The 25,179-nt window shown below is 54.7% G+C and overlaps 1 protein-coding gene across 10 annotated transcripts in view; it reads left to right on the top strand.

Annotated features, from left to right (window-relative positions):
- Positions 1–25,179, top strand: part of DNM2 (dynamin 2) — an 86,677-nt gene that overhangs the window by 20,589 nt on the left and 40,909 nt on the right. For all 10 annotated transcript variants that reach the window (XM_021704955.2, XM_044914714.1, XM_021704953.1 and 7 more), the window contains exons 2-4: positions 11,864–11,937; positions 23,593–23,742; positions 24,885–25,088. In XM_021704955.2, the coding sequence (XP_021560630.1) occupies positions 11,864–11,937; positions 23,593–23,742; positions 24,885–25,088 (428 nt within the window). The remainder of the gene's footprint in view (positions 1–11,863; positions 11,938–23,592; positions 23,743–24,884; positions 25,089–25,179) is intronic.

Here is a 25,179-nt window from a genome sequence, read left to right as displayed (position 1 = left end):
TTCCTTCCTTCCTTCCTTCCTTCCTTCCTTCCTTCCTTCCTTCCTTCCTCCCTCCCTCCCTCCCTCCCTCCCTCTCTCTCCCCTTCCCTCCCTCCCTCCTTTCTTTCTTTCTTTCTTTCTTTCTCTCTTTCTCTCTTTCTCTCTTTTCTAAAGATTTTATTTATTTATTTGACAGAGAGAGAGACAGCAGAAGAGGGAACATAAGCAAGGGGAGTGGGAGAGGGAGAAGCAGGCTTCCTGCGGAGCAGAGAGCCCGACACAGGGCTAGATCCCAGGACTCTGTGATCATGAGCTGAGCCGAAGGCAGACGCTTAATGACTGAGCCACCCAGGCACCCCCTCTTTTTCTTTTTCAGTCATTTTCAGTATTTTGTGTCTTCTAAGAACTGGTCCATTTTGTCTAGGTTATTTAATTTGTTGGCATAGTATTTCCTTATAATCCTCTTTTATTTCTGAAAGATTGGTAGGTTCCTGATTTTAGTAATTTGAGTCCTTTCTTTTCTTGGTTAATTTAGCTAAAGGTTTGTCCATTTTGTTGATCTTTTCAAAGAACCAACTTTGGTTTTATTGATTTTTCTCTATTTTTCTATTTCCTATCTCATTTATTGCCTCCATAGTCTTTATTATTTCCTTCTTTTGGTTTGCTTTGGCTTGGTTTTCTTTTTTTCAAGTTCTTAAATGAAAGGTGAATTTTTGATTTGAAATCTTTCTTTTAAAAATTTCTAAAAAATTTTAAAGTTTTATTGAGGTATAATTGACATAGAACAGCCTGCAGTCTGTATGTCTGTCTGTCTTAATTTTTAATTTATTTATTTGTTTAAAAATTTTTAAAACGATTTTATTTATTTCAGAGAGAGCGAGCGAGCACAAGCTGGGGGAGACAGGCTGAGGGAGAGGGAGAAGCATACTCCCCGCTGAGCAGGGAGCCTGATGCGGGGCTCAATCCCAGGACCCTGGTATCATGACCTGAGCTGAAGGCAGACACTTCACCAGCCGAGCCACCCAGGGGCTCCTATTTTTATTTTTTTTAAGATTTTATTTTTAGGTCATATCTGTGCCCAACGTGGGGCTTGAACTCACGACCTTGAGATCAAGAATCGCATGCTCTCTGATGAGCCGGCCAGGCGCCCCTCTTTTTTTTTTTTTTCTTTAAGATTTATTTATTAGAGAGGGGTGCCTGGGTGGCTCAGTTGTTAAGCGTCTGCCTTCGGCTCAGGTCATGATCCCAGGGTCCTGGGATTGAGCCCCGCATCGGGCTCCCTGCTCTGCGGGAAGCCTGCTTCTCCCTCTCCCACTTCCCCTGCTTGTGTTCCCTCTCTCGCTGTGTCTCTCTCTGTCCTATAAATAAATAAATAAAATCTTTAAAAAAAAAAAAGATTTATTAGAGGGAGAGAGAGTGGGGGGAGAGGCAGAGGGAGAGAGAATCTCAAGCAGACTCCCCACTGAGTGGGGAACCCAATATCGGGCTCCATGTCACAACCCATGAGATCATGACCTGAGCCAAAACCAAGAGTCAGACACCCAACCAACTGAGCCACCCAGGCGTCCCCCCCGCTTTTTTTTTTTTTTAAATATAGGTGCCTAGGGATGCCTGGGTGGCTCAGTTGGTTAAGCGTCTGCCTTCGGCTCAGGTCATGATCCCAGGGTCCTGGGATCGAGCCCCGCATTGGGCTCCCTGCTCCGCGGGAAGCCTGCTTCTCCCTCTCCCTGCTCTGCCTGCTGCTTCTTCTGCTTGTGCTCCCCTCCTCTCTCTCTCTCTCTCTCTCTCTGACAAATAAATAAATAAAATCTTAAAAAATATATACATAGGTGCCTACATCTGTAAATTTTCCTCTGCATACTGCTTTTACTGAAGCCTGTAAGTTTGGGCCTATATGTTGTGCTTTCATTTTCATTCATTTCGAAGTATTTTCTAATTTCCCTTAACATTTCCTTCTTTGACCCAGTGGTTATTTAGGAGTGTGTTATTAATTTACACGTACTTGTGAATTTCCCCAAATTTCCTTTTCTTACTGATTTCTCACTCCATTCCATTGTGGCCAGAGAACATACTTTGTGTGACTTCAGTCCTTTGACATTTATGATTCTTGTTTTATAGCCTGACCTTCATACAGCCTAACCTGGAGAATGTTCATGTGCTCTTGAAAGACTGTATTCTGCTGTTGTTGGGTGGAGTATTCTGTGCAGGTTTGTTCGATCTCATTGGTTTATGGTGGTATTCATGTGTTCTGTTTCCTTGCTGATCTTTTGCCTGGTGTTCTGTCCATTATTGAGGATGGGGTATTGACATCTCCCAACGACTGCTGTTGACTTGCCTCCGTTTCCCTTGTCTCGTGCTCTCTTTACGACGGCTTGATGGTCCTCCGTCCAGTCCCAACCTGACTAAGTCCACTCACTCTCCTGCATGAGCTTTAATTTTTATTTTATTTTATTTATTTATTTGACAGAGAGAGGGAGAGAGCACAAGCAGGAGGAACAGTAGAGGCAGAGGGAGAAGCAGGCTCCCTGTCAAGCAGGGTGCCCGATGCGGGGCTCGATCCCAGGATCCTGAGATCATGACCTGAGCTGAAGGCAGACGCTTAACCATCTGAGCCACCCAGGCGCCCCTCCTGCATGAGCTTTTATTTTCCCCCTCCAGACAGGGCCTTGGGGTAAGGCGACAGGCCTGTGTGTCTACTGTGCCCAGGGCTGATCCCTAGAAGGGGATTGCTGTGTTGGAGTGGGAGCAGATTGAGAATCATCTTGCCAGGTCTGCCAGGAAAGACTGTGCCAGGGTCCTCCTTGAGGTGCCAAGGAAGGTCTCCCTTTCTGCCATCACCCTTATCAACCAGTCTTGTGGAATAGGGCCCTATGTGTGCCAGGCACTGGGCTTCTAATCCTGCTGACAGCCCGACGGGGTGGGCACGGTTACTATCCCCATCTTATAGATGGAGAAACCAAGATCTGGGCAAGTGAAGGCCTGAGGCTGTGGCTGAGCTGTCCCCATGCAGCCTCTGTGCTCTCCACTGTCATGATCTGCTGGCCAGTTTGTCCCTACAGGGAGCTGTGACTGGCTGTCCTGTCTTCAGAGTTCATCTTTGTTTCCAGTGTGGTGACCAGGATGGTGCTGGCAGATGGGGACAGGGAATGAAGCCAGTTGGGTTGGTGCCTCACTGGTTGTTGTTGGGGGGGGAGGGGTTGCTGTTCGCTTAGGTGGCTTTGGTCTAGGTGACCAAACCTCTCTAGTTTGTTTCCCCATCTGAGAAGTGGGGTTGGTGAGAGCCCCTGTGGAGGTGGAGTGAAGACTCTGCACAGAGCTCAGCTCAGTGCTGCGTTGTGCGGACCCAGAAGATGCCAGCCCCTCTCGCAGTGCCCTCCTCAGCACCTGTCGAGTGCCGGGCACGGTGCTGGGTATGGGGGAACAGGCCGTGAACAAAGCAGACAGTTTAGAATGGGGACCAGTATGCGGGAAGGAAGCATGGAGACGGGACAGAGCCCCGCCTGGGGAAGCACTCAGGGGACCTCTCCCGGCAGGTGCCATCCAGCCTGATGTCACATGTTAGCGGGGCCTGGAGGCGGGAGCCAGGGGAGCCAGCAGAGAATGGCAGGGAGGTGATGGGGCACTGCCATTGGACCTTGTGGGCTGCAGGGAGGACGCTGGTTTTGTCCCAAGTTTGCTGGAAGCCACAGGTGGGTTTTAAGCATGTGGGCAGCACGATCGGACTTGTGGTTTGCAAAGCTATCCCTGGCTGCCAGGCTGGGAACACATGGGGCAGGGCAAGAGTGGGGCATGGAGGGTAGGGGAGCATGGCTGTGACCCAGGGGACTCAGCCTAAGGGGGTTGGGACCCAGCGGGGAACGGGGGGATATGTTCGGCTATGTTGAAGGTAGGATTTGCTGAGAGATCGGCTGTCGGGGGTGGGGAAGGCATGGCCCAAGAAAGGGCGGTAAGGCCATCCTGTCTTGTATGACACTGTCTGGACAGTTCCTTGCCCCATCATCTGGGAGGGGGCCGGGGGAGGACACACACCCATTCTCCTACTTGAAGAAGGAGCCTGCAAGGAGGATGGTTCTGGAATGCTGGGAGTGTGGTGGGGCACTGCTTGGCTTTCTTTCCTGCCTATTTATCAACATCCTGCCTCTGGGCTCAGTTGGGCCCCTCTCGCGGTGACATGCACAGAACTAGGGATCCATATGTGGCCAACCAGGCTGTAGAGATGCACTGGGGACTCATTGACGCCCTGGCACCTGCACTGTCTTCTCCTGTCCCCACCACACCCCATTTTATAGATGAGGAGACTGGGCCCAGGATGTGAGTGACCTTGCTGCCAAGGTCACACAGCTGGCATGCAGCCGGGGTGGCCTCGTGACATAGGCTGTCTGCTGCAGGGTAGAGCAGTGAGGATGCTCAGGTGACCCCCAGGAGGACAGACTCAAGAGCTTGGGTCCCCAGCTGCCAGCGGTTTTTCTGTCAACTAGGAAAATGCTGCTTGGCTGACTGGTTGCTTTGGCGCTTAAAAATTTATATATATATATGCACACACATAATATATTTAAAGATTTTATGTATTTATTTGAGAGAGAGAGATTGCATGAGCAGGGGGAGCAGCAGAGGGAGCAGGAGAAGCAGGCTCCCCGCCGAGCAGGGAGCCCAGCACGGGGCTCAATCCCAGGACCCTGGGACCATGACCTAAACTGAAGGCAGACGCTTAACTGACTGAGCCACCAAAATTAATATTTACGCGTTATAAAAGTTATAAAAAAGTTATGGAAGACCAAAATTCAAGTCATGTTGGGAACTGTTAAAACAAAGTTTTTCCATTTGCATTCCGTACTTGACTTCCATCAAGGGCTCAGGTGTCCCCTCCAAGTTTGTTGTCCTCACACAGGCAGGAAATGTGCACAGGCATTAAAAAAGAAAAAAGGTTTGGAGAATGCAGTCTGTTCTGTGCATCATACTTTGCTTTCAGCACTGTGGCCTGGATTGCCTCCTGGGCCAGTTCCAAGATTGATTAGCCAATTCCAGGCTGGTGGACATCTAGGTGGTTAACAGATTTCACTCTGGAAAGCACTGCTGCAGGGAGAGGCCATCCTTGCAGACCCACTGAGGAGAATGAAAACGGTGACGTGGGGCAGGGGAGTCAGTAGGGGACAGTTAAGCCTCTCAAAAGAGTTGACATCTGGATTGAGTCCTGAGTGACCAGAGGAAGCCAGGATTGTGGAAAGGCTCAGAGGAGATGGTCATTCCAGGCAGACGATCAGCACGTGCAAAGGCCCTGCAGCAGAAGTAGGTTTGGCCTGTTTGCTGTACCTTGACCAGCAGTGTGCTTGAGGGAGTGAGTGAGGGTAGGGGTGAGGGTAGGGAGCTGACAGGGCAATTGGACGCCATCAGGAGCCCTTTGGAGCAGAGGAGGGTCATGGTCTGATTCACATCATGTCCAGTTTTCCATTGACTATATAGAGCAAATGGTCTCTTTTGGGCACCATGGTAAGAACTTTGCAAATCCTTCCAACTACCATCTGAGGCAGGTGACATTATCCCCCACTTAACAAATGGGGAAACTGAGGCACAGAAAGGTGACTAGACCTGCACAGATAGTCCAGAAAAGAATTGGCAGTGCCCAGATTCCAGCTCAGGTCTGAGAGGCCCAAGAGCCACGGCTACTCGCCTCCATGGGCCGCTTCCTGCTTCTGCTCCTGGCCTGGCCTCCAGATGAGACCTTGGAGCAGGTGACCCTAGGGCTGAGAGCCAAGGGCGGGGCCGGCTCTGGACCCTGCGGGACTGTTGCGCAGGAAGGAGCCTGCTGGGGATTTGTGAAGGGGTGGCACCTGGAGTGGGTTGTGAAAGTCAGCAAGTCCACCCATCCTCATCTGAGCCTCAGTCTCATTGGACAGTGGCAGGTTTGGTCCTTCATCCCATAAACATTGGTCACCTGCCTCATGCCTGGCTGGCTGTTGAGAGCTGAGGAGAAACCGGAGAACATGCCAGGCAGAGGACCCTGCTCCCATGAGGCTGCCACTCTAATGGGTGGGTGGGTGGGAGGGAAGGGACAGACCATAGCCATATGAACAAATCAGTAAACTGGAAGATGCCAGTTGTGAGAAGAATTGAGAAGCTGGATGGCATATAACAGAGCAGGACCTGCTTCATATTCGGGGGGTGCCGGGCAGTGGGTACAGGAGAGGAGTTGCTAGTTGGCCCTGTGGGTGTTGCAGGGAGAGATTTGTAGGCTGAGGGAGTAGCCAGTGCAAAGGCCCTGAGGCAGGACCCTACCTGTTTTGGAGGAACATGGCAGAGAACAGTGTAGCAGGAGCTGAGTGAGTAAGGGGGAGGGCTGGGAGTGACTGGGCAGGTTGTGCAGGGCCTTGTGGGCCTCAGCAAGGACTTGGGGTTTTACCCCGAGGGAGGTGGGAGCCTTGGGAAGCCTCTGAGCAGAGGGGGGACATGCTCTGACGTGGCATCCACAGGCACCCTATGCTCTGGGGGTGAGGGTGGGAAGGCCTAGAGGCAGCAGCTGCACTGGCCCAGGCAAGCACGGATGGCCTGCGTGATGGCCTTGGATGTGCAGAGAAGTGGGCCAGTTCATGCTCCATCTGCAGGTGGGGCCGGCAGGGCTTGCTGCAGGGTGGGGTGGGCAGTGAAGGGTGGGAGGAGCCCTGTGTCTACAGTCTGAGTCAGCCTGCCTGCCCCTTGTGGTGACCCCAAGGACACAGTGGCACCTGTCTGGGGCCACTGACTGTGGGCTGGGCTCTGGGTGACCAGTGGTTACCGTTGGATGGCATCCAGATCGGTGGTAATGAGGCAGGGACTGGGTGGGGACCGGTGGGGCACGTGGACTGGATGGTGAGGCTCCAGAGGCCAAGTGATGATCTGTGCCTCTGTTCTGGCAAAACCACAAAGGAGGCCCTGGGGTGTGTGGGGGTGATTGGGGGGTCTGCCTCGTTGACATCCCACCTGTGTTCCCATCACAGCTCTACTCCTTCCTCGCTGAGTTGCCTGGGCACGTCCTGAAACTCTGAGCCTCAGTCTGCCTGTCTGGGAAATGGGGGTATTGGCCCTGGTGTCATTCTTTTGGTGTTGCTAGAGGGTTTGCTGAGATGTTGCCGAAGACTGGGTTAGAGCTGGGCTAGGGGGGCAGCCAGTGCTCCCTATCTGGGCTCTTGACAGCCTAAGAGAATGAGCTGGGTACAAACAGGTCCCTGGAGCATGGGCCGCCTGCTGAGGGCTCTTCCCGCGGCTGGTGTTGTGCTGAGGTCTCCTGGTCACACTGAGGCTTTGAGTGACACCCCCCTCCATGAGGATATGGTGATGAGGAAGGGATCCCAGCCTAGGGCACTTGCTGGGCCTCCTGCCATCATGCTGCCCAGGTGATGGGTGACCTGGGCGCTTACCAGCTCTGACTCATCCTCTGCTGGCTTATCTGTTTATTTTCTTCCCTCCCCTGGGAAGGCCTCCACCTGCCCACTTGTCAGCCTGGGTTTTAAGCCTCCATTGTTCCCTCAGGTAGACATCCCCACCCATGTGGGGGGCTGGAAGCCAAGGGGTCCTGGTGGGATCTTAGGCTCTGTTCAGACAACAGTAAACAAACAGCTAGGGCTTCTGATCTGCCCCCTCCTGTTGTGCCTTACCCTCCCTGTTCCCTACCACCTTTCCCCTGGGAGCCCTCATTACCTTCTAGGGAGAGGTGGCCCATTTTAGGGCCTGGAAACTGAGGCTCCAAGAGGGTGAAAGTGACTTGTGCAGGTCAGGCGGCCAGCGGGATCTTCTCTGAAGGATGAGTGGCATCCCCTCATCTGGTAGACAGCCATGCCAGTGCCCAGAGAAGGTGGATACCTGCCCAGGACCACACAGCTCATGGGGGGAAGGGCTGGGCTTTGAACCCAGGCTCTCTGGCTCCAGAGTCTGTATTCCTCCTCGCCACTCACCAAACATTTAATGAGCACCTGCTGTATGCCAGGCACTATTCTAGGTGCTGGAGATCCAGTAGTGACCAGGCCAGGTGATGTCATATGCTGTCACAGGACTGGACTTACGTTGAAGGCCATGTTGTGGGAGTGAGAAGGGGTGTGCATTTGGGAGGGAGGGGTGCATGCCATGGCATCTGCCCACGCATAGGTGGGCAGTGCCTGTGGGGAGGAGTTTCCTGGCAGAGGAAACAGATCCTGCAGAGGCTGGAAGCCAGAACTGCGGAAATCCCAGAGGTGGAGGATGCAGGGGTGGGGTGGGGGTGGGGGGATGGACAGGTAGAGGATCCTGTCAAATGTGGGATGGATCGTGTGAGTTCTTCAGGAGGGAAGCTTGGATCCCTGGCCTTTGCTTTAGAAAGATAACCGTAGGTAACCTGGGAGGAGGATCCTGGGACCAGGCCTGGGTCTGGTGCAGAAATGTTCATGGGTAACACTTATTGAACCCCGACTCTGTGCCAGGGAACGAAATAGACCTGAGACCCTGTCCTGGGGAGCTGCGTGGCAGGGAGGGGTGGGTAAGCAGATGAGTGGCTTGGAGTGTTAGTGATGAGGGAAAAAATGAAGGTGGGAGGGATGTGGGGTGGGGGGGTGGAGCTGTGAGCGAGGGTGGGAAGTCTCCCTAGGGAGGTGTCATTTGAGCCAGAGCTGTGGCGGGGGGTGAGTCATGGGGGTGCCTGTTTGGTACCCAGCTGACCTTGGGTGGGTGGTTACTCCATCCTTCTGACCGGGAAACCGAGAGAGACAGGGAAGCCGGCCCGAGTCGCACCGTGTGCAGGGCAGCCTGGGTGTACGGCGGCCCTCGGAGCAGGCGTGGGTGGGGTGGCTCAGGGCAGAGGAAGCAGACGACTGAGGCTTGAGAGTTGACTCCAGATAAGCGGACAGTGTCCTGGGCAGAGCTACTTGGGGTGGTGGTCTCCTTCCCAGGGGAAGGAAGGCCCCGAGAGGGTTCCTGCTGCCTTGTGTCAGAAAACCCTCTGAGTGGACCTGGGGGCACAGCCAGACAGGCCCCTCCTCACCGAGCCTCTTGGAAATTTCTGGGGAGTTGCTTTTGCGGGGGGACTGTCCAGGCTGCAGGTAGGTGTTGCCGCTCTTTCCACTCAGCAGTCTGAGAACTTCTGGAAAACACAATTGGAGGAATACCAGGGCTCCTGGTGCTCCCGGCCTGGGGTGCGAGGCCGCGTGCACCTGCCCAGCCTCGTCCTTCAGCCTTCTCCCACTCAGGCCGTACCTCCTTTGCCCAGGCTGCACCCAGTCATCCCTCCCACTCCCCATCAAGTTCCAGCCCCAGAAAGCCACCTTCCCTGCATGTGCCCAGAGCTCTCAGGGTTCTCTTGGGCAGCGTGCTGGTCCTGGTCCTCTTTGTGTTTTGCTGAGGCTCTCATTGTTGTCTGTGGTGTTACCATTGTGCTCATGGTGCCTGGCCCCCCAGCCACGCCCAGAACAGTCACAGGACAGCATGTGCCAATACCAGTGGCCGAAGGCTTGGCCCGGGCTGGGGAGATGCCAGTGGCTTTTGAGTCAGATGTGGGGGCCCAGAGGCCGGGTGACCTGGGGTCAGAGGCCAGACCCCATGAATTTCAGTCCACATTCCCACCACTCCCTGATGCCTAGTGACCTTGTTTGTTTGTTTTTAAATTTTTTTAATTTAATTTTTAAAATGTTTTTAAAGATTTTATTTATTTATTTGACAGAGAGAGACACAGCGAGAGAGGGAACACAAGCAGTGGGAGTGGGAGAGGGAGAGGGAGAAGCAGGCTTCCCTCTGAGCAGGGAGCCCAAGGCGGAGCTCGATCTCAGGACCCCGGGATCACGACCCGAGCTGAAGGCAGACGCTTAACGACTGAGCCACTCAGGCACCCCTGTTTTTTTTTTTTTTAAGATTTTATTTATTTATTTGACAGAGAGAGACACAGCGAGAGAGGGAACACAGGCAGGGCGAGTGGGAGAGGGAGAAGCAGGCTTCCTGCGGAGCAGGGAGCCCGATGCGGGGCTCGATCCCAGGACCTGGAATCATGACCTGAGCCGAAGGCAGACGCTTAACGACTGAGCCACCCAGGTGCCCCTCTGTTTTTTTTTTTTTTTAAATAAATGCATACACTTAGGAAACCACCAGACAGATCAAGATAGAGAATGTTGTCATTCCAGAAAGTTCCTCATGCCCCTTCTAATCAGTTCTCCAAAGGGAACCAACTGCTCTGATTTCTATCTGCAGAGACTAGTTCTGCCTGTTCAGGTCTGCCCTCTGACTCAGCAGGAGAAACGGGGGCATGTGTCTACCAGACGCATGTGTGCAGATGTTCGTAGCAGCTGCATTTGTAATGACCCCGAACTGGAAAGACCCCAGGTGTCCCACCAATGAGAGAACCGATGAGCAAACTGTGGCCCATCCATGCCAGCGAACACGGGTCAGTGGTGAAAAGGAACCTCTGTCAGTCACACACACAGCATGGGGTGGGGGGCACATAGACCGGTGGGAGGGATGCGTTCCCATGCTTATGTATTGTTCGTCATGGACCCGTTCGATTGCGTTGAAGAGGCGGAGTGGGAGATTCTGGCGAAGGACGTACACACTGTCACCACTCCTGTTGCTGATTTTGTGTTGGAGAGCTGGCGCTGATGGTTTCCAGGATGCCATGCCTCTGATGTGCGAGGGGCCTCCTGTCCCTGCTTCTCAGGTCTTTGCCTCTGAGCCAGGGGGCCTGGGGCTCTGGGATGGCCAGGATCAAGGCCATATGTGGTGCTTGAGAGGTTAGCAGCCAGCAGCAGGCCTGCCCTGTCCCTGGGAGAGCCTGGCATCTGCCGTGAAGTGGCTTTGCTCTCTGGCAAGGGCCATGGTGAGAACTGACTTTAGGGCCTGGTGAGCTGGGGGCCTCCTTGCTGTCTCCCCGCCCTGCCCGTTCTGTACCCCTGCATGTAGCTCACTTCTTGTTTCCCCTTCTCAGAGGGGCCTTCTCTAACCATCCCAGCTGGGATGCCCTGTACCAGTTGTCCTGTGTCCTGCACAAATTGCAGATGATCTAAACATTTATCTAGGTGCAAACCTTGTTTGAAATTCTCTGAACCTAGAACCTTTCTCCATTTTACATGAGACAACACAAGAATTCTTTGCATGGCTTTAATGATCTCTGAAAATGCCCCTTCTACTTCGGTGCCCTGGATCCCTGGTCTTTGGCTTTCCTTTCTCACTGGTCCAGAGTGCCTTCTGGTCATCCTACTTTGCATGAATCCACATGTGTTAGTGTAAACAGGTGCAAGTGGTGCCTGAGTATTTCCGTAGTGAAATACACAGGATATATTTTTTTTATTTAATGGCTTTATTGAGGGATGTTTATGTATTAGGAAATCTACCCATTTCAAATGCAGTGATATTTTTAGTAAATTTACAGTAAATAGTAGTAAGTTGACCACTATAGTCCAGTTTTAGAACGTGTCCAGCACCCCAGAAATCTCCCTCCTCGTTTCCCACCCCTGGGTAAGCACTGATCCACTTCCTGCTTATATCGATTTGTCTTTTTGGGACATGAAACACATCATATTTTATTTCATCTTTTTATCATACATATGGCATTATATTAATTTATAACATGTATGTAGGAAATGCACTGATCTCTTTGAGGTGTGAGGAGATTGTTCAGATATCTGTCCATGAAAGGGCTCTTTGGGCAGGCTGGGGCTGGAGCACAGCCAGCCAGAGGGAAACGGTACCATTCAACGGCAACCTTCATTCCAGTCCCTCCTCTGCCCCTTGTGGCCTCAGGACCCTCCAAGGTCAGAGCGTTCCCCAGTGCCTGGCTGGGACTGGTGTCTTTGCTGATATTGCCCCAGTTGCAAGACGGGATTGCTCCACATATGTGGTCACACTTCCTGCCCCGCAGGCCAGCCGCGTGAGTAACTTCTGTCCTTTTCCCCTCCCACAGGGACTTCCTTCCCCGAGGTTCAGGAATCGTGACCCGGCGGCCTCTCATTCTGCAGCTCATCTTCTCAAAAACAGGTACAGTGGGACAGCTCGCTGCTGTAGCAGGAAATGAGCGTGGACGCAGCGCCTGGCAGGAGTGAGGGGGCCTATGGCGGTGTCCGGGGTCTTGGGCTGTCATTTGGGCTTGAATTCATGGTCTCCACGTGTGTAGCACAGCTGAAGCACAGTTCCGTGAACACCCACCCCTCGTGTCCTCCATTGTGACCAGGCTGCTAAGCGCCATGTTTGTTTGCAATGTTGTGGATAACACAGTTTGCTGAACGGTTTCAAAATCAGTAGCAGACGTTGTGACACGTCAACCCAGAATGTTTCAGGGAGCCTCCCCTTGCACTAAGGACACCTTCCTACATTCACAGCCACACCCAAGAAAAGTAATCGTTCCTGCATGGTATCTGATGCCAGTCCATGAGTATGTTGCCATTGTCCCCCCAGATATCTTCCCTAGCTAGTTTTCCAGCTGCTCTGATCAGTCCCCTCCTACACTCACTCGGTTGTCCTGTCTGCTCACCACCATGTCCGTTTTGATGACGACACTGGCTTGGGAAGAGGCCCATCCATTGAATATAGAATGGCCCACGTGTAGATTTTTTTTTGTCTTCCCTTCGGTGTCCAATCAGCTGGGCCAAGTCTGGCATGAGGTGGGCATGTCTTCCAGCATAAAACCCACTGAGGCCTCCTTGGAAAGCATCTCGGGTCAGAGGCTGGAAGGGGACAGGGCAGCTCTTGGGGGCATGGCCTCTCCTCCCTCCAGAGCCCCGAGTGGCCTCATGCTGCTTTCCCCACTGACCTGGAATATCAGCCTTTGTGGGTTCAGCATCCACAGGGCGCCAGGCTCCCCGCACGGCCCAGTTAGACACACGTGTCCTAGGAAGGCAGCTGACACGCCCCCATTTTACGGGCAAACTGAAGCTTAGCCGGCCACCTGCCTTCGCACTTGGCACCCGATCTGGATGGGCATCAACCTGGGTGGGCATCAGCTGAGTCAGAGCTCAGCTCCCCCCTGCGCTGTGCCCCAGTCACGTGCTCTCATCTTCATCTTCTGACTCCGCCCAGCCCACTTGGGAGGGGGCGTGGCTCCAGTGAGAGGTGGTAGCCGATTGGCCCGCACCTCCTCTTTGTGAGCTCTGCCATGTCATAGGCCACAGGCGAGCCAGTGGGCTGCTTCCTGTGGATTTAGGTGTCCCAATCAGCTGGGCCAAGACTGGCAGCCGCAGAGCCGGGGGTTTCAGATGACAGTGGGTCAGAGAGTCACGTAAGGAAGGCATGGCCCAGTGGGTTTCCGCTTTCCATTCAGCCAGGTTGGTAGGGGGTGGGGGCTCAAGATACGCATTTTTAATGAGTTCCCAGCTGATGCTGATGTGCATGCTTCTGGCCCCTGGCCACGCGGGGAAAGCTTCTGCCCTGGTGGGTCGGCCCTGAGCGCTAAGGCTGCCTGGGTTCAGATCGTGACTCTACAGCTTACTGGCCTCATGGCCCCTGGGGAGGGACTGCTGCTCACGATGTGTTTCCTGTCTGGACAGTGAAGATAATAATAGCGCTGACTTTGGCGGTTGCCATGAAGACCACATTATTCAGTACGTCCGAGCCGCAGCACAGTGCCTGGCACACTGCAGGTCCTCCCTGTGTGGTGCTGACTCAGGGTCTGTGGTTGTGTGCTTTCTGCCGGCCTGCTCGGGATGGCCTGCTGGGAGAACAGGTCTGCTGGCATTCTGCACTGGAAGGTGGCAGGCTGTGTCATGGCGGGAGGGCTATCCCATCATCTCCATGGTGGCCGTCACCAGCTGTGGTCCACTGAGCACGTAGTGCATGCTACAGGCTGGTCCAGGCCCAGGGCACAGCAGTGACGGGACCAAGGCTGCTGCCACCACCTGCCCACCTGGCATTCCCGTTGGTGCCAGGGGACAGAAGGGGGAGGCCAGGGGGGGGAGACTGGCAGGCCTGGCCCCCACCAGGTTGGAGTGTGTGTGGAGAGGGGAGAGTGACTAACTTCATCCTAGAGGGTGGGGCATCCTGGGGCTTCTTTGAAGAAGCGATGTTGGAGCCAAGGCTGACAGGTGTGTTGGGGTGTCAGGGAAGGGGGAGCTCCCTTCCAGCAGAGAGTGGCAGACTGAAGAGCACTGAAGGCAGAAGCTCTGAGGGTGCATATTAGCCTAGTGCCTAACCTGGACTAATGCTGGGGTCTCCGTTCCCATCATCCCCACTATACAGAGGAGGGAACTGGGGCTTCCAGAGATGAAGCCACTTGCCCAAGAGCACACAGGAGCATCACCATGAGAGCCCAGCTCTAAACCCACTTGATGGGGTGCACCCTTAGGCCCAGGTGTCACTTGACCAGATCCTGTGGCTGCTGGTGAAAGAGAGACCACAGGAGCCCGCCCGGGGCAGGGGACCGGAAGAGGTGGGAGTGGTGCCTGGGGGCAGGTGGGGACAGGGTGGTAGCCTTGGAGATAGAATTGTGGTTGGATCCTGTTGGGCTGGCAGTGGAGATGGGAAGCGAGGCCCAGGTGTCCCATATGGCAGTGGCCCTTGCCGTGTCCCAGCACACATACTCCTCCTCCTCCACCTGACTGTGGCATTTCCCGTCTCTTCTTGCTGCCAGCAGATGCATGCCCTGCTGGACCTCAGCCAGATGCCAGGGAGGCAGCGTGGGTGGCAGACAGGAGATGCCGTGGTCAGGCTGAGAGGGGCAAGGACTGGGGGTGTGGGACAGTATATTGGGCGTTGGATTTACTTTGGGCCGGGGGCCCAGGGAGAACATTTTGGGCAGGGGCAACAGCATGTGCGAAGCTGTGAAGTGAGGCTGGGGGGGAGGGTCAGGAGGCAGGTGACATGGCCTGGCAGTCTGGTGGGGGATTAGGCATGAGAGCCCAAAGAGCACACGGGTGAGGAGAGACCTGCTCAGCCCACTGGCTGCCCTGTGGAAGGATAGGCAGGGAGGCCAGGGAGAGGCTAGCCTCGAACCAGGCAAGAGGTGGTGAGGTCTGGCCCAGGGCAGTGCTGTGGGGGTGAAGGGCAGTCTAGAGTGACCTAGAGGTGGGGGGGTCCAGGGCGATGAACAGCAGAGGTGCCCTAACTGGGTGGGAGGCGGGACATCCCACTAATAAGAGGGAAGAGGCTAAGTTTAGTGGGGGACATGTGATTGGTGGAGGGGCTATGTGGGGCTGCATTGTTTCTAGAGAGTAGACTTTTGTCCAGCTGACTCTGGAGAAAGGACTCTGGAGCCAGGCAGCTACCCCTAGTGTCTGGGGCCTGGGACAAGTGGCCTCCCTCTCTGTGTCTCAGCTTCCTCATCTGTAATATGGGGGTGATAGTGGTACCTTCCTTGTGGCCCTGGCACGCCATGTGGCTTTGGTGTGGCTGCCGCTTCCTGTGGGGTCTGGAGTCCCACGATGTGGCTCTGTGGCTGGGCCTCAGTCCTCCTCTCTGATGTCTGTGACACCCAGTGATGCCTGGCTTTTCTGGTCCAGACTGGTCTTGGTGAGCCATTACTTTTAATCTGCTTAGTTTAAAAATTACCGAAGACCACATGGGGCGCCTGGCCGGCTTAGTAGAGCATGCGATGCGAGCCCCACATTGGGTGTAGAGATTACTTAAAAATAAAATCTTAAAAAAAATAGTTACCTAAAACTACAGCCACCAGGAAGTTTGACGGCTCATGGGTGAACCCTCCTCCTCCCTGGGAACCATCCCTTGGCCTGGTAAACCCTGCGTGCTGGGGACTGTTCTTGTGTGGAATGTGGCCTGCTGAGCCTCCCTTCCCTTGACCTTGGCTGGTGTTCTCAGGGCCCAGCGAGGGGATGGCAGGGCTTGGCTCCCAGCTTCCTTCTCAAAGCCTTATGACCCCAACAGGTCCTTGCTGGCCTCTGGGACCTCACCTCCTCCTGGTCCCTAGCTGCAGCATCTTCCCTCATCGCTCATCCTCAAGGTCAGCTCTCAGCTCATTCATTCACGCCTCCAGGCCTTGGCCTTCACTGTGCTCCCTCCCTGGAACACCCTGCCCACCTTCCTTGTCCTTGGTCCTCCTCCTTTCCTGAGTGTGAGCCCCAACGCCCTCCTGCACCCCCCCGCCGCCCCATCACAGCTGCCTTAGTTCCTCCACAGCACGTATCACGTAATCTCATCCCGTTTTTATATTTTCTTAATGGTTTCTCCCCTGCCCCGAAAGTCAGTGCCAGAGGGCAGGGACACTGATGTGCCTTGTCCGCCGCTCTCTGGTGCCCAGCACGGGGCCGGACCCCGGCGGGTGCTCCGTCAACATTAGCCAGGTACCTGAGCGTGCTCTGTGGGCCGCTGTGCTGCCTCTTCTCTCCTGGTGGAAGGCGGGTGGGGTCATCAGCTGCTTTCTCCGGCACCTTTCCCCATGAGCCTGGCCCTGGCAGGGCCTTCTCTATAAAGCTGGAAGACACTGCAGCGCTCGGGGCATGGGCCTTGTGTCTTGGTGAGGAAACAGAGCCAGGAGCTGGTGCGAGTCAGGCGGGGAGGCAGGGGGGCGCTGGCCGGGATGCCAGCTGGGGCTGTCACTTTCTCCGTGTATGTGGGGTTTTTCCCACACTACCAAGCAGTCCTCCAGTTCTCAGTGGACATTGACTGAGTGGCCTACAGTCACCTCCGTTCCCACACTGCCCGCCCGCCTGGACATAGCATCAGACCCCCCAGGATAAGGGCCCGGTCCCACCAGACTGTCGCCCTCCACCCCCACCGCCAGTCACGAGTCCAGGATGTCCCCTGTGCTTCTCACCCCCGGCTATAGATCTCAGGTTCCCAGGGCCCTCCCCTCAGGTTCACTGAATTTACTGGAGCGGCTCACGGAGCTCCGGGAAACTGTTTACTTCCTAGATCAGTGGTTAATATAAAAAGGATAGAACTCAGGAGCAGCCAGAGGGAAAAGAGGCGTAGGGCAGGGTGTGGGGAACGGGCGCCCCTCTCCTAGCACCTCCTTGTGCTCACCAGCCAGGAAGCTCTCTGAGCCCCATCCTTTTGGGATTTTGATGGGGCCTCATCACATAGGCATGATTGATTAAATTAGCCACTGGGGATGGATTCAACCTATGGCCCTCTCCACCGTGGGGGTGGATAGGGAGGGGCTAAAAGCTGCAACCCTCTAATTACATAAATTGGTCCCCTGGCAAACAACTCCCATCCTAAGTGCTTTCCAGAAGTCTCCTCATTAGCTTAAACTGATGTGTGGTTTCTGAAAGGGGCTTATTAGGAATGTTAAGACACCTTTATTGCTCTTATCACGTAGGGCTTTCCAAGGATTCTAGGAGCTCTGTGTCAAAAATGGAGGGAAGGGGGCGCCTGGGTGGCTCAGTTGGTTAAGCAACTGCCTTCGGCTCAGGTCATGATCCTGGAGTCCCGGGATCCAGTCCCGCATCGGGCTCCCTGCTCGGCGGGGAGTCTGCCTCTCCCTCTGACTCTCCCCCTCTCATGCTCTCTCTCTATCACTATCTCTCTCAATAAATAAATAAAAATCTTAAAAAAAAAAAAAGAATATTTAAAAAAAAATGGAGGGAAGAAATACAAATATGTATTTCTTACTATAAATCACAATAGCACACCTTCCTGGTGGTGGTGTGTCCTAGAATGGGAGGTCTGCACGACTTGCTCAAATCAGAGGGAGCCTGAGGACCAAGCAAGCTCGGGGGGGGGTGGGGGGGTGCCACATGCTTTGCCTCTTCTTGGTTGGCTAAAGCCTCTGCAAAGTTCCTCTTGATTGGACCCCTTTGATCATGGGGTACTCAGGGTCTCCCAGGTATATTTGAGTCCCCAAGTATGGCCTCCCATCCCAGGTGAGCATGCCTGCTGTGCCAGGTTGGGGGAAGGCAGACTCCACCTCCTGCTGCCAGGAGTCAGCCCTGGTGTTCCACTTCGCGCTGGGTTGAGAATGGGGTAAGGATGGGAAATGTCCATGAAGACCAGGGCAGGGTTCCTCCATGCAAAGCCCTGAGACCCCGGAGCGCCTGGGTGGCTCAGTCGGTGAAGTGTGTGCCTCTTGATTTTGGCTCAGGGTGTGATCTCAGGGTCATGGGATCAAGCTCCAAGTTGGGCTGTGCATTGAGCTCGGAGTCGGCTTGAGGTTGTTTCCCTCCCTCTCCCTCTCCCTCTCCCTCTGCCCCCCCCCCCCCCCCCACTCATTCACGCAGGCACATGCTCTCTCTCTCTCAAAAAAAAAAAAAAGGCCCTGATACCCCAAGGCCAGCCTTGTGCATTTCCCTGACTAGCAGCTAAGCTATTTGTGTGCTTCCTGTGGGCCCAGCGCGATGGCGTTTGATTTCCTAGCAGCCCCACAGCTGTGTTCAGTGTTGTCCCATTTCCTTGTAGGGGAACTGAGGCACTGAGAGAGGGGCTGGAACTCTGACCTGGGCGTGGCTAGACATGCCCACCTCTCTCTCTTCTTCCTGTCACCTCCCCACATGATGTTGTGGCTCCTGCCTCACCCTTTCCAGGCCGGAGGGGCTAGGCTGAAGGCTGGTTGTTCCAGTAGAATTTCGGCGGGGTCTGTCACCGGCTCTGCCTGCGGGATAGGGAGGGTGCCTTCTGTCCTGTGGGCCTCCTCCAGCTCCTTTGAAACAGGAGGGCCCAAAACCTTCTCGGGAAACCAGGCCTGAGGGAACTGCGGCCACTGACTTGGGGCTGTTTCCTGGTGCCCCGGGTGGCTCATTACCCCGAAGGTGGCATGGCGGCACGCACTTGTCATCTCCCTTCTGAGGACACCTTCTCGAAGGGCCTGGGAGATGCCCAAAGTAGGGATTGGCTGCTTAGCACAACGGGGACCCACTTGGGACTCAGGGTGATGTCGTCCTAGGCTGCGGCACCTGATGACTCAGTAATTTTTATTAAGCACCTCCTAGCTACCAGGCACCGGAGAGAGCAGTGACCAAAACTAAGCCTGCTCTCTTGCAGCTCCGGCCTTAGCAGGGGGACACCTGAGCACATGGCGTGTCAGGCCGTGGAGGGAGGGGCCAGGCGGCAGGGCATCTGCTGGATCCCCAGTGGTCAAGGTGGGCCTCCCCACCGAGGGCTGCTTCAAGCTGAGACCTGAAGGAGATGAGGGAACAAGTCCTGGAAGGAGGGCAGAACGTCTTTCTAGGAAACAACTGCGAGTGCACTCACTGCCCCACAGTTAGGATGCAGGTGGGAAGCTGTGCGGTGGCAGAGGGTGGCTGGCGCCTCTGGGTCAGCAGCATGAGTGCTGGACAAGGGCCCAGGTGATTGCTTCATTCCTGGTGTGCGCCAGGCCCTGGGCTGGGTCCTGTGGAAACCCTGGGGCTGCCCTTCCTCCCAGGGGAGGGCCTGGCTCGGAGGGCCGGTGGGGGTGGGGGTGGGGCTGTCAGGGCCGCCCCAGGGCTCAGGGACTGGCCGCACTGGCCTTGTTTGCTGTGCACCAGCAGGGGAGAGTTAGGAACTCGGCAGCTGGGCTGGGGACAGCAGGGTGCAGCTCTGCTGCGGGGGACTCAACTTTGGCTGCTGGGAACGAGTTGAGAGAGAGTCTCCAGGCATCACAGGCTCTGAGCTCAGCCCTCAGGCCTCTGACTTACTCTTTGCGACAGGGGATCATTAAAAAATCATCGGCATTCCAGCATGTACAGGGCTGTGGAGCCCCAGGCAAAGCCCCTCCCGTCTTATTTCTCAGGTTTCTATTCTCTTCACAGGGAGACTGGCGCAGAGGCCGACCTGCCCCTTGGGAGGCTCCCCTCCTTCCCAGGACCCCTGGGCCCAGCGCGTCCTCAGGCAATGGGGGAAAGTCACCACCTCAGAGAGATGGTGCAGGCACGGGCTCTCTGCCCACCGCTGCCCTGGCCTGCCTCCCTCGTCCTGGGGCGGGCTGGGGCTGGACTCCGGCAGGTTAGCCCCTCCAGGGGGTCCCCGCCCCTGGCTTCTGCTGTGTTGTGTCTCTTTGGAGTGTCTGTGGCACCTGCTGTGACACGCTTGGGCAGTGTCCATCTTCCCGTCAGACCAGGGGCCCAGCTCAGGACTGGGCCTTTGGTGTCAAGATCTTGGGAAGGAAGTATGGTTTTATTGAGCATATGCGTGTACTCATGTACATGTATCATGATTTTTTCCCTCACTTTTTGATCTTGGATATGTCAGTGTATGATAGCAAATTGCCCATTTAGGGAAATGGCAGGCTTCTGTTTAGGGAATTAAACCTGTAATTCTACTTTTTTGATATTAAAATATCTTTTTGTTGTTGTTAAAAAAAAAAAGATCTTGGGAAGGAAGGGAGGGAGGGGGAGCGAGAGAGAGAGAGAGAGAGAGAGAGAGAGAGAGAGGAAAAAACAGCAGGTGGCCTTGCTAGACTCCGTCCCTGTCCAGTCTCCCATATATTCAGCTTCGTGGCCTTGGAGTTGGGCCCCCTTACAGAAGCCAAAGCAGGGACCGTATTATCTTTCTCATACTCATTCAGTCATGCATATGATTATTGAGCACGTCAGTAGGTATACCCAGAGGGAGCCCCCAGGGACACAGAGTGAACAATGCAGATTCAGATCCCTGCCCCATAGGGTGAACCCGGAAGATAACACAGGAGGAGGTCAGCATTGTTAGAAGGCAGCCAGTGCTTGGAGGGTCATAAGGCAGGGAAGGAAGAACTCAAGAGGTTCATCATCTTGGGTGGGAGCCAGAACAGGCCTCGTGGAGAAGCTGACACTTGAACAAACATGAAGGAGGTTAGGGAGAGAGCCTATAAGCAGAGAGAAGAGCCAGTGCAAAGGCCCTGAGGCAGAAGACCCAAGTGGCTGGCTGGAGGGGAATGAGTTGAAGTCAGAAGCTGGGGAGAATGGGGCGCCTGGGTGGCTCTGTCATTACACATCTGCCTTCAGCTCAGGTCATGATCTCAGGGTCCTGGGATTGAGCCCCACGTCAGGCTCCCTGCTCCGCGGGAAGCCTGCTTCTCCCTCTCCCATTCCCCCTGCTTGTGTTCCTTCTCTCGCTTTGTCTCTCTCTGTCAAATAAATAAATAAAATCTTTAAAAAAAAAAAAAAAAAAAAAGCTGGGGAGGAGGAAGTTTTATAGGGCTCTGGGGAAGTGGTGAGTTGGGAGCCCATGGAGGGTTCTGAGGAAAGGAGGGCCAAGGTCTGGCTTTAAGAGGGTCAGTGCTGTGCGGGGAAAGAAGGCTTTGTGGAAGCTTTTGAAGGTTAGTATCAACCCTGGAATCTAGCACATGGTTTCAAAGCGACCAGGAGCCCAGTAAAGTGGGCAGTGAGGGATGGGCCTGGCAGGCTCCTGAACCTTCCTCTTGGGCACAGAGGGTGTAGTTTCTGCTGCCCACCACTCCTGGGGTAAGAAGCTGTGGCTTGGGCGCCTGGGTGGCTCAGTTGGTTAAGCGACTGCCTTCAGCTCAGGTCATGATCCCAGGGTCCTGGGATCGAGTCCCACATCGGGCTCCCTGTTCTGCGGGAAGCCTGCTTATCCCTCTCCCACTCCCCCTGCTTGTGTTCCCTCTCTCGCTGTGTCTCTCTCTGTCAAATAAATAAAATCTAAAAAAAAAAAAAGAAGCTGTGGCTTTCTGGCACCAGCCGCACATCCTGCAGATGAAGGAGTTGGCAGAGAGGGAGATGGCCAGTGCCCGCTGGACTCCAGGGGTCATGGCCAGCAGGTCCTGGCTCTGAGGGGGGGAGGAGGCCCAAGATGCAGGATGAGGTGTCAGGTGGCATGGAGTTTAGGAAGTCTCCCTGGGAGAGGCAACAAGCAGGCAGGCCCTAGAGGAGCGGAGCAAGGGTGGGGGTGGGCCTTCCAGGTACCAGGCCTGGCAGGGCCCGGTCTACAAGGGAGAGGGCCTGCATCCTGTGGTTGCATTCCTGGGAGGGGGATGGTCTCTTGCGGGTGCTGAGTCCCGGGCCGTGAGCCGGATGAGAACTGAGGTATGCTGTGGGGGGGGTTGGGGGACTGTTCCATTTTTGGAGGCTGCTGCCGGAAGAGCAGCCAAGCATTTCCTCTTGCCCCTGTGGAGGGCTTGAGCGTGACTGTCCTTGGGAACTGGGTCAGCTGATGGGGGTGGGGTGGGGGTGCCCATGCTGGTGGTGTCCTCGTTGCCCCTGTCCCCAGGCGGCCAGTGCCCTCAGTGATCTGAGCCCACAGAGTCCCCCGGGCCCCTGAAGCAGAGGTCCAGAGAGGTTACGAGCCTGCCAGGGGCCTCACAAAGGCCACGTTACCTGAGAGCCACTACCTGGAGACAGATGATCTGAAGTCGGAATCCCAGCTCCACCACTGAGCTTGGGCCAAGTCACTTCCCCTGTGTGGGCCTCAGGTTCCTCATCTGTGGCACAGATGCCCGCTGCTAAGGGGCTCGCTCTTGAGGGGCATGTGGGAGCACCCACGGGGCTTGGCTGTAGCCAGCAGGGGCTGCGTGTTGGCCCCGGCTGGTTAGGTCGCAGTGATGAGATGGCGAACCTCTTCGCCCTCATTTCTTTCTGCCTCGCTCTGCGTCTGAGTGGAGATTCTAGAGCTGCTGGGCCTCCTCTGTCGGGCTCCATCTCCATCCTCTCTTTTGAGGCAGCTGATGGTGTGTCTGTGCTGGGATTTGTGTAGCCAGGTCTCCTCCTGGTGGACATCGAGGCGACTTCTCGTTCTTTCCTCTTAGAGATGACACGGCTGCATGCGTCTCTGCCTCTGTAGTGGTGCAGTGCTTTGGGCTGTTTGCCAGCGTGTCTGACTTCCATTTTCTTTGTAGCATCACTGCTGAGCCGTGGTTTCTGAGCCTACGGGGTCTCCCCTTCCCAACATTTACCACAAAAATTGGGACATATGGAAAAGTTGAGGAATTATACAGCAAACACCTGTAGGCTCAGTCCCTACATCTGAGGACGAACATAGTTTATTCTTGCTTCATCCCGTATCTAATGGGCCCAGCACTCATCGTTAGTCACTTGGCTCAGAAGGCGTGAAGAGGCCTCCTCTGCCCACTTCAGGCCCTGCCCAGAAAGCGGTTCTCCTGAGGGGTTTGTGTCTAGGTGGGGGGCCCTGGGAACAGCCAGAAGGTGAGGAGAGCCAGACGGGCTTTGATGAGGCCAGCAGCTGCGCCCTGTTCCCCATCCTGTGCACACGCTCGGGGAGGAAGGACAGATGGGCCCCAAGGGCGCACGTCTGGGATCTTGGCGAGCTGGACAGTGCTGGCAGCTCAGGATCCCACTAGGACGGCGGCTTGCATCTCCTTTGACCCACAGCAAGGGGGTTTCTGTGTCACAACTCTGGACTCAGTCTCACGGGTAACACCGAGGAAGCAGCTCCCTCACACGTACGCCACCTGCTGTCCGGTGACGCATGCCCGTATTTCCCCTTGTGTCCTGTTCATCCAAAAGTGACAAGTGCTGGTTACACCCACCTGTTGGTTGTTTTGTTTTGTTTTGTTTTTCTCATAGCGCGTCATGACGTTTCGTTTCGCAAAATACTTCACGAGAGTTTCTGTTCCCCCCAGGGGACAGGATCTTTGCTGGTTTTGTTCCCTGAGGAATTCCCTGAGGTCCGGAAGGGGGCTCGGCTGTAGGAGCGCCCCCTGCAGATATTTTCTGCGAGGATGAATCTGTGGCTCCCCAAATTCCTGGAGCCACTGTGACTGATTCTTCGCTTTCTCTGCTTGACAAGACACCTGTCCCGGAAGGCCATCAGCTCCCTGCCCGCAAGCGAGACTACTTCTCTTTCTCATTTTGAGCATCTTTCTTCCCTTTTCAGAATATGCTGAGTTTTTGCACTGTAAGTCCAAAAAGTTTACAGACTTTGATGAAGTCCGGCAGGAGATCGAAGCGGAGACTGACAGGGTCACGGGGACCAACAAAGGCATCTCCCCAGTGCCCATCAACCTGCGGGTCTACTCGCCCCACGGTAGGCAGCACAGGCGCAGACCCTTTGGGTGTCGGGGCAGAGGGGAGCCGACTCTGTGCCACTCACGGGTGGGGTTGGCCACACTCTCACAAAAAATATGACCCCTTCCATTTTTCTTCACACGCACACAGCCCTCTTGATCTCTGTCTTCCCATTTTTTGATAGGAATGTGGTACTGAGAAATCAGTCTCAGCTCTCAGGAAACACAGCATGCTGGAAAGACTGTTGGGAGTGGTGGGGACTGGGGCAAATCGCAGCTGTATGCCCCTGTGGAAAGGGGTGGCCATGGTGTGGTTCCCAGGTCACGGCGGCCACATAATGACACCAGCCCAGGGTAACCAGGTCTTCCGGGCCTTACAGAGGAGCCAGATAGCCAGTCTTCTCTGTAAAATGTTCTGATTTAAAAAAAACTCCCATCATTTACTTAGCGCCGCCTGCCACCAAGTACAACTTGTGGCCCCGGGGCATAGATTGCTAACTCAAATGGCATTTGGAGAATTTTCTAGCAGACTCTGAACTCCTCAGCATGAGTTCTTGGAATTTTAAAATTGATTTATTTTTGAATAAATGATGCCTGTACACAGCACAAAAATACAAAAATTATGAAAGGGTATAGAGCAAAAACCTACGCTGCCCTCAGTATTACGAACATATTTTATATTCTCACTCCTGAGTCAGTTATGAACATGTTTGTGTGTATATCATGCTTGTGTGTTTCACCGCTTTTATTCAAATTGTAGCATAATATAAAATGCCTCTTCTTTGTATGAATACATCTCAGAGTGTGTCTCTTATCAGAGTATCATCTTTTTGTTTTTATGGTAAACATTGGTAAACAGCAGCCTTTGGTCATGGCTGAATTGATGGGCCGAAATTTATTTAGCCACTGAGAGCAATTCCAGGCTGCCAATGCAAATGTCCCGATTTAAAACTGTATCACTGCAATAGAGAGAGGCTGTCTGTAGGAGGGGGCCCTCGAAGAGGAGCTGCTGGATCCAAAGGTGTGATCTGGTTGGAGGGCAGGAGGAATCCTGCAGGCAGACCCCTCCCAGCACTTGGGGAAGTGGGCTGGGTAGCTGTGGGGCCGTGCCTGCCTCCCCTCCTCTGTCTCTGATGACCTTTCCCTCTGGTTTCCCTCTCAGTGTTGAACCTGACCCTCATCGACCTCCCGGGTATCACCAAGGTGCCTGTGGGGGACCAGCCCCCAGATATCGAGTACCAGATCAAGGACATGATCCTGCAGTTCATCAGCCGGGAGAGCAGCCTCATTCTCGCCGTCACCCCTGCCAACATGGACCTGGCCAACTCGGACGCCCTCAAGCTGGCCAAGGAGGTCGACCCACAAGGTAACCACTGAGCCCTACCGTAGGCGTTCCCCTCCCGAGGGCCTGGATGCATGGCAACTTGCCCAGCATCCTTGATTCCAGGTCACTGGTG

This window comes from Neomonachus schauinslandi, chromosome 1 (genome assembly GCF_002201575.2).
Source record: "Neomonachus schauinslandi chromosome 1, ASM220157v2, whole genome shotgun sequence".
Lineage (NCBI taxonomy): Eukaryota > Metazoa > Chordata > Mammalia > Carnivora > Phocidae > Neomonachus > Neomonachus schauinslandi.
Note: the sequence above shows the minus strand (reverse complement) of the source record. Positions and strands in the feature narration are given on the sequence as shown.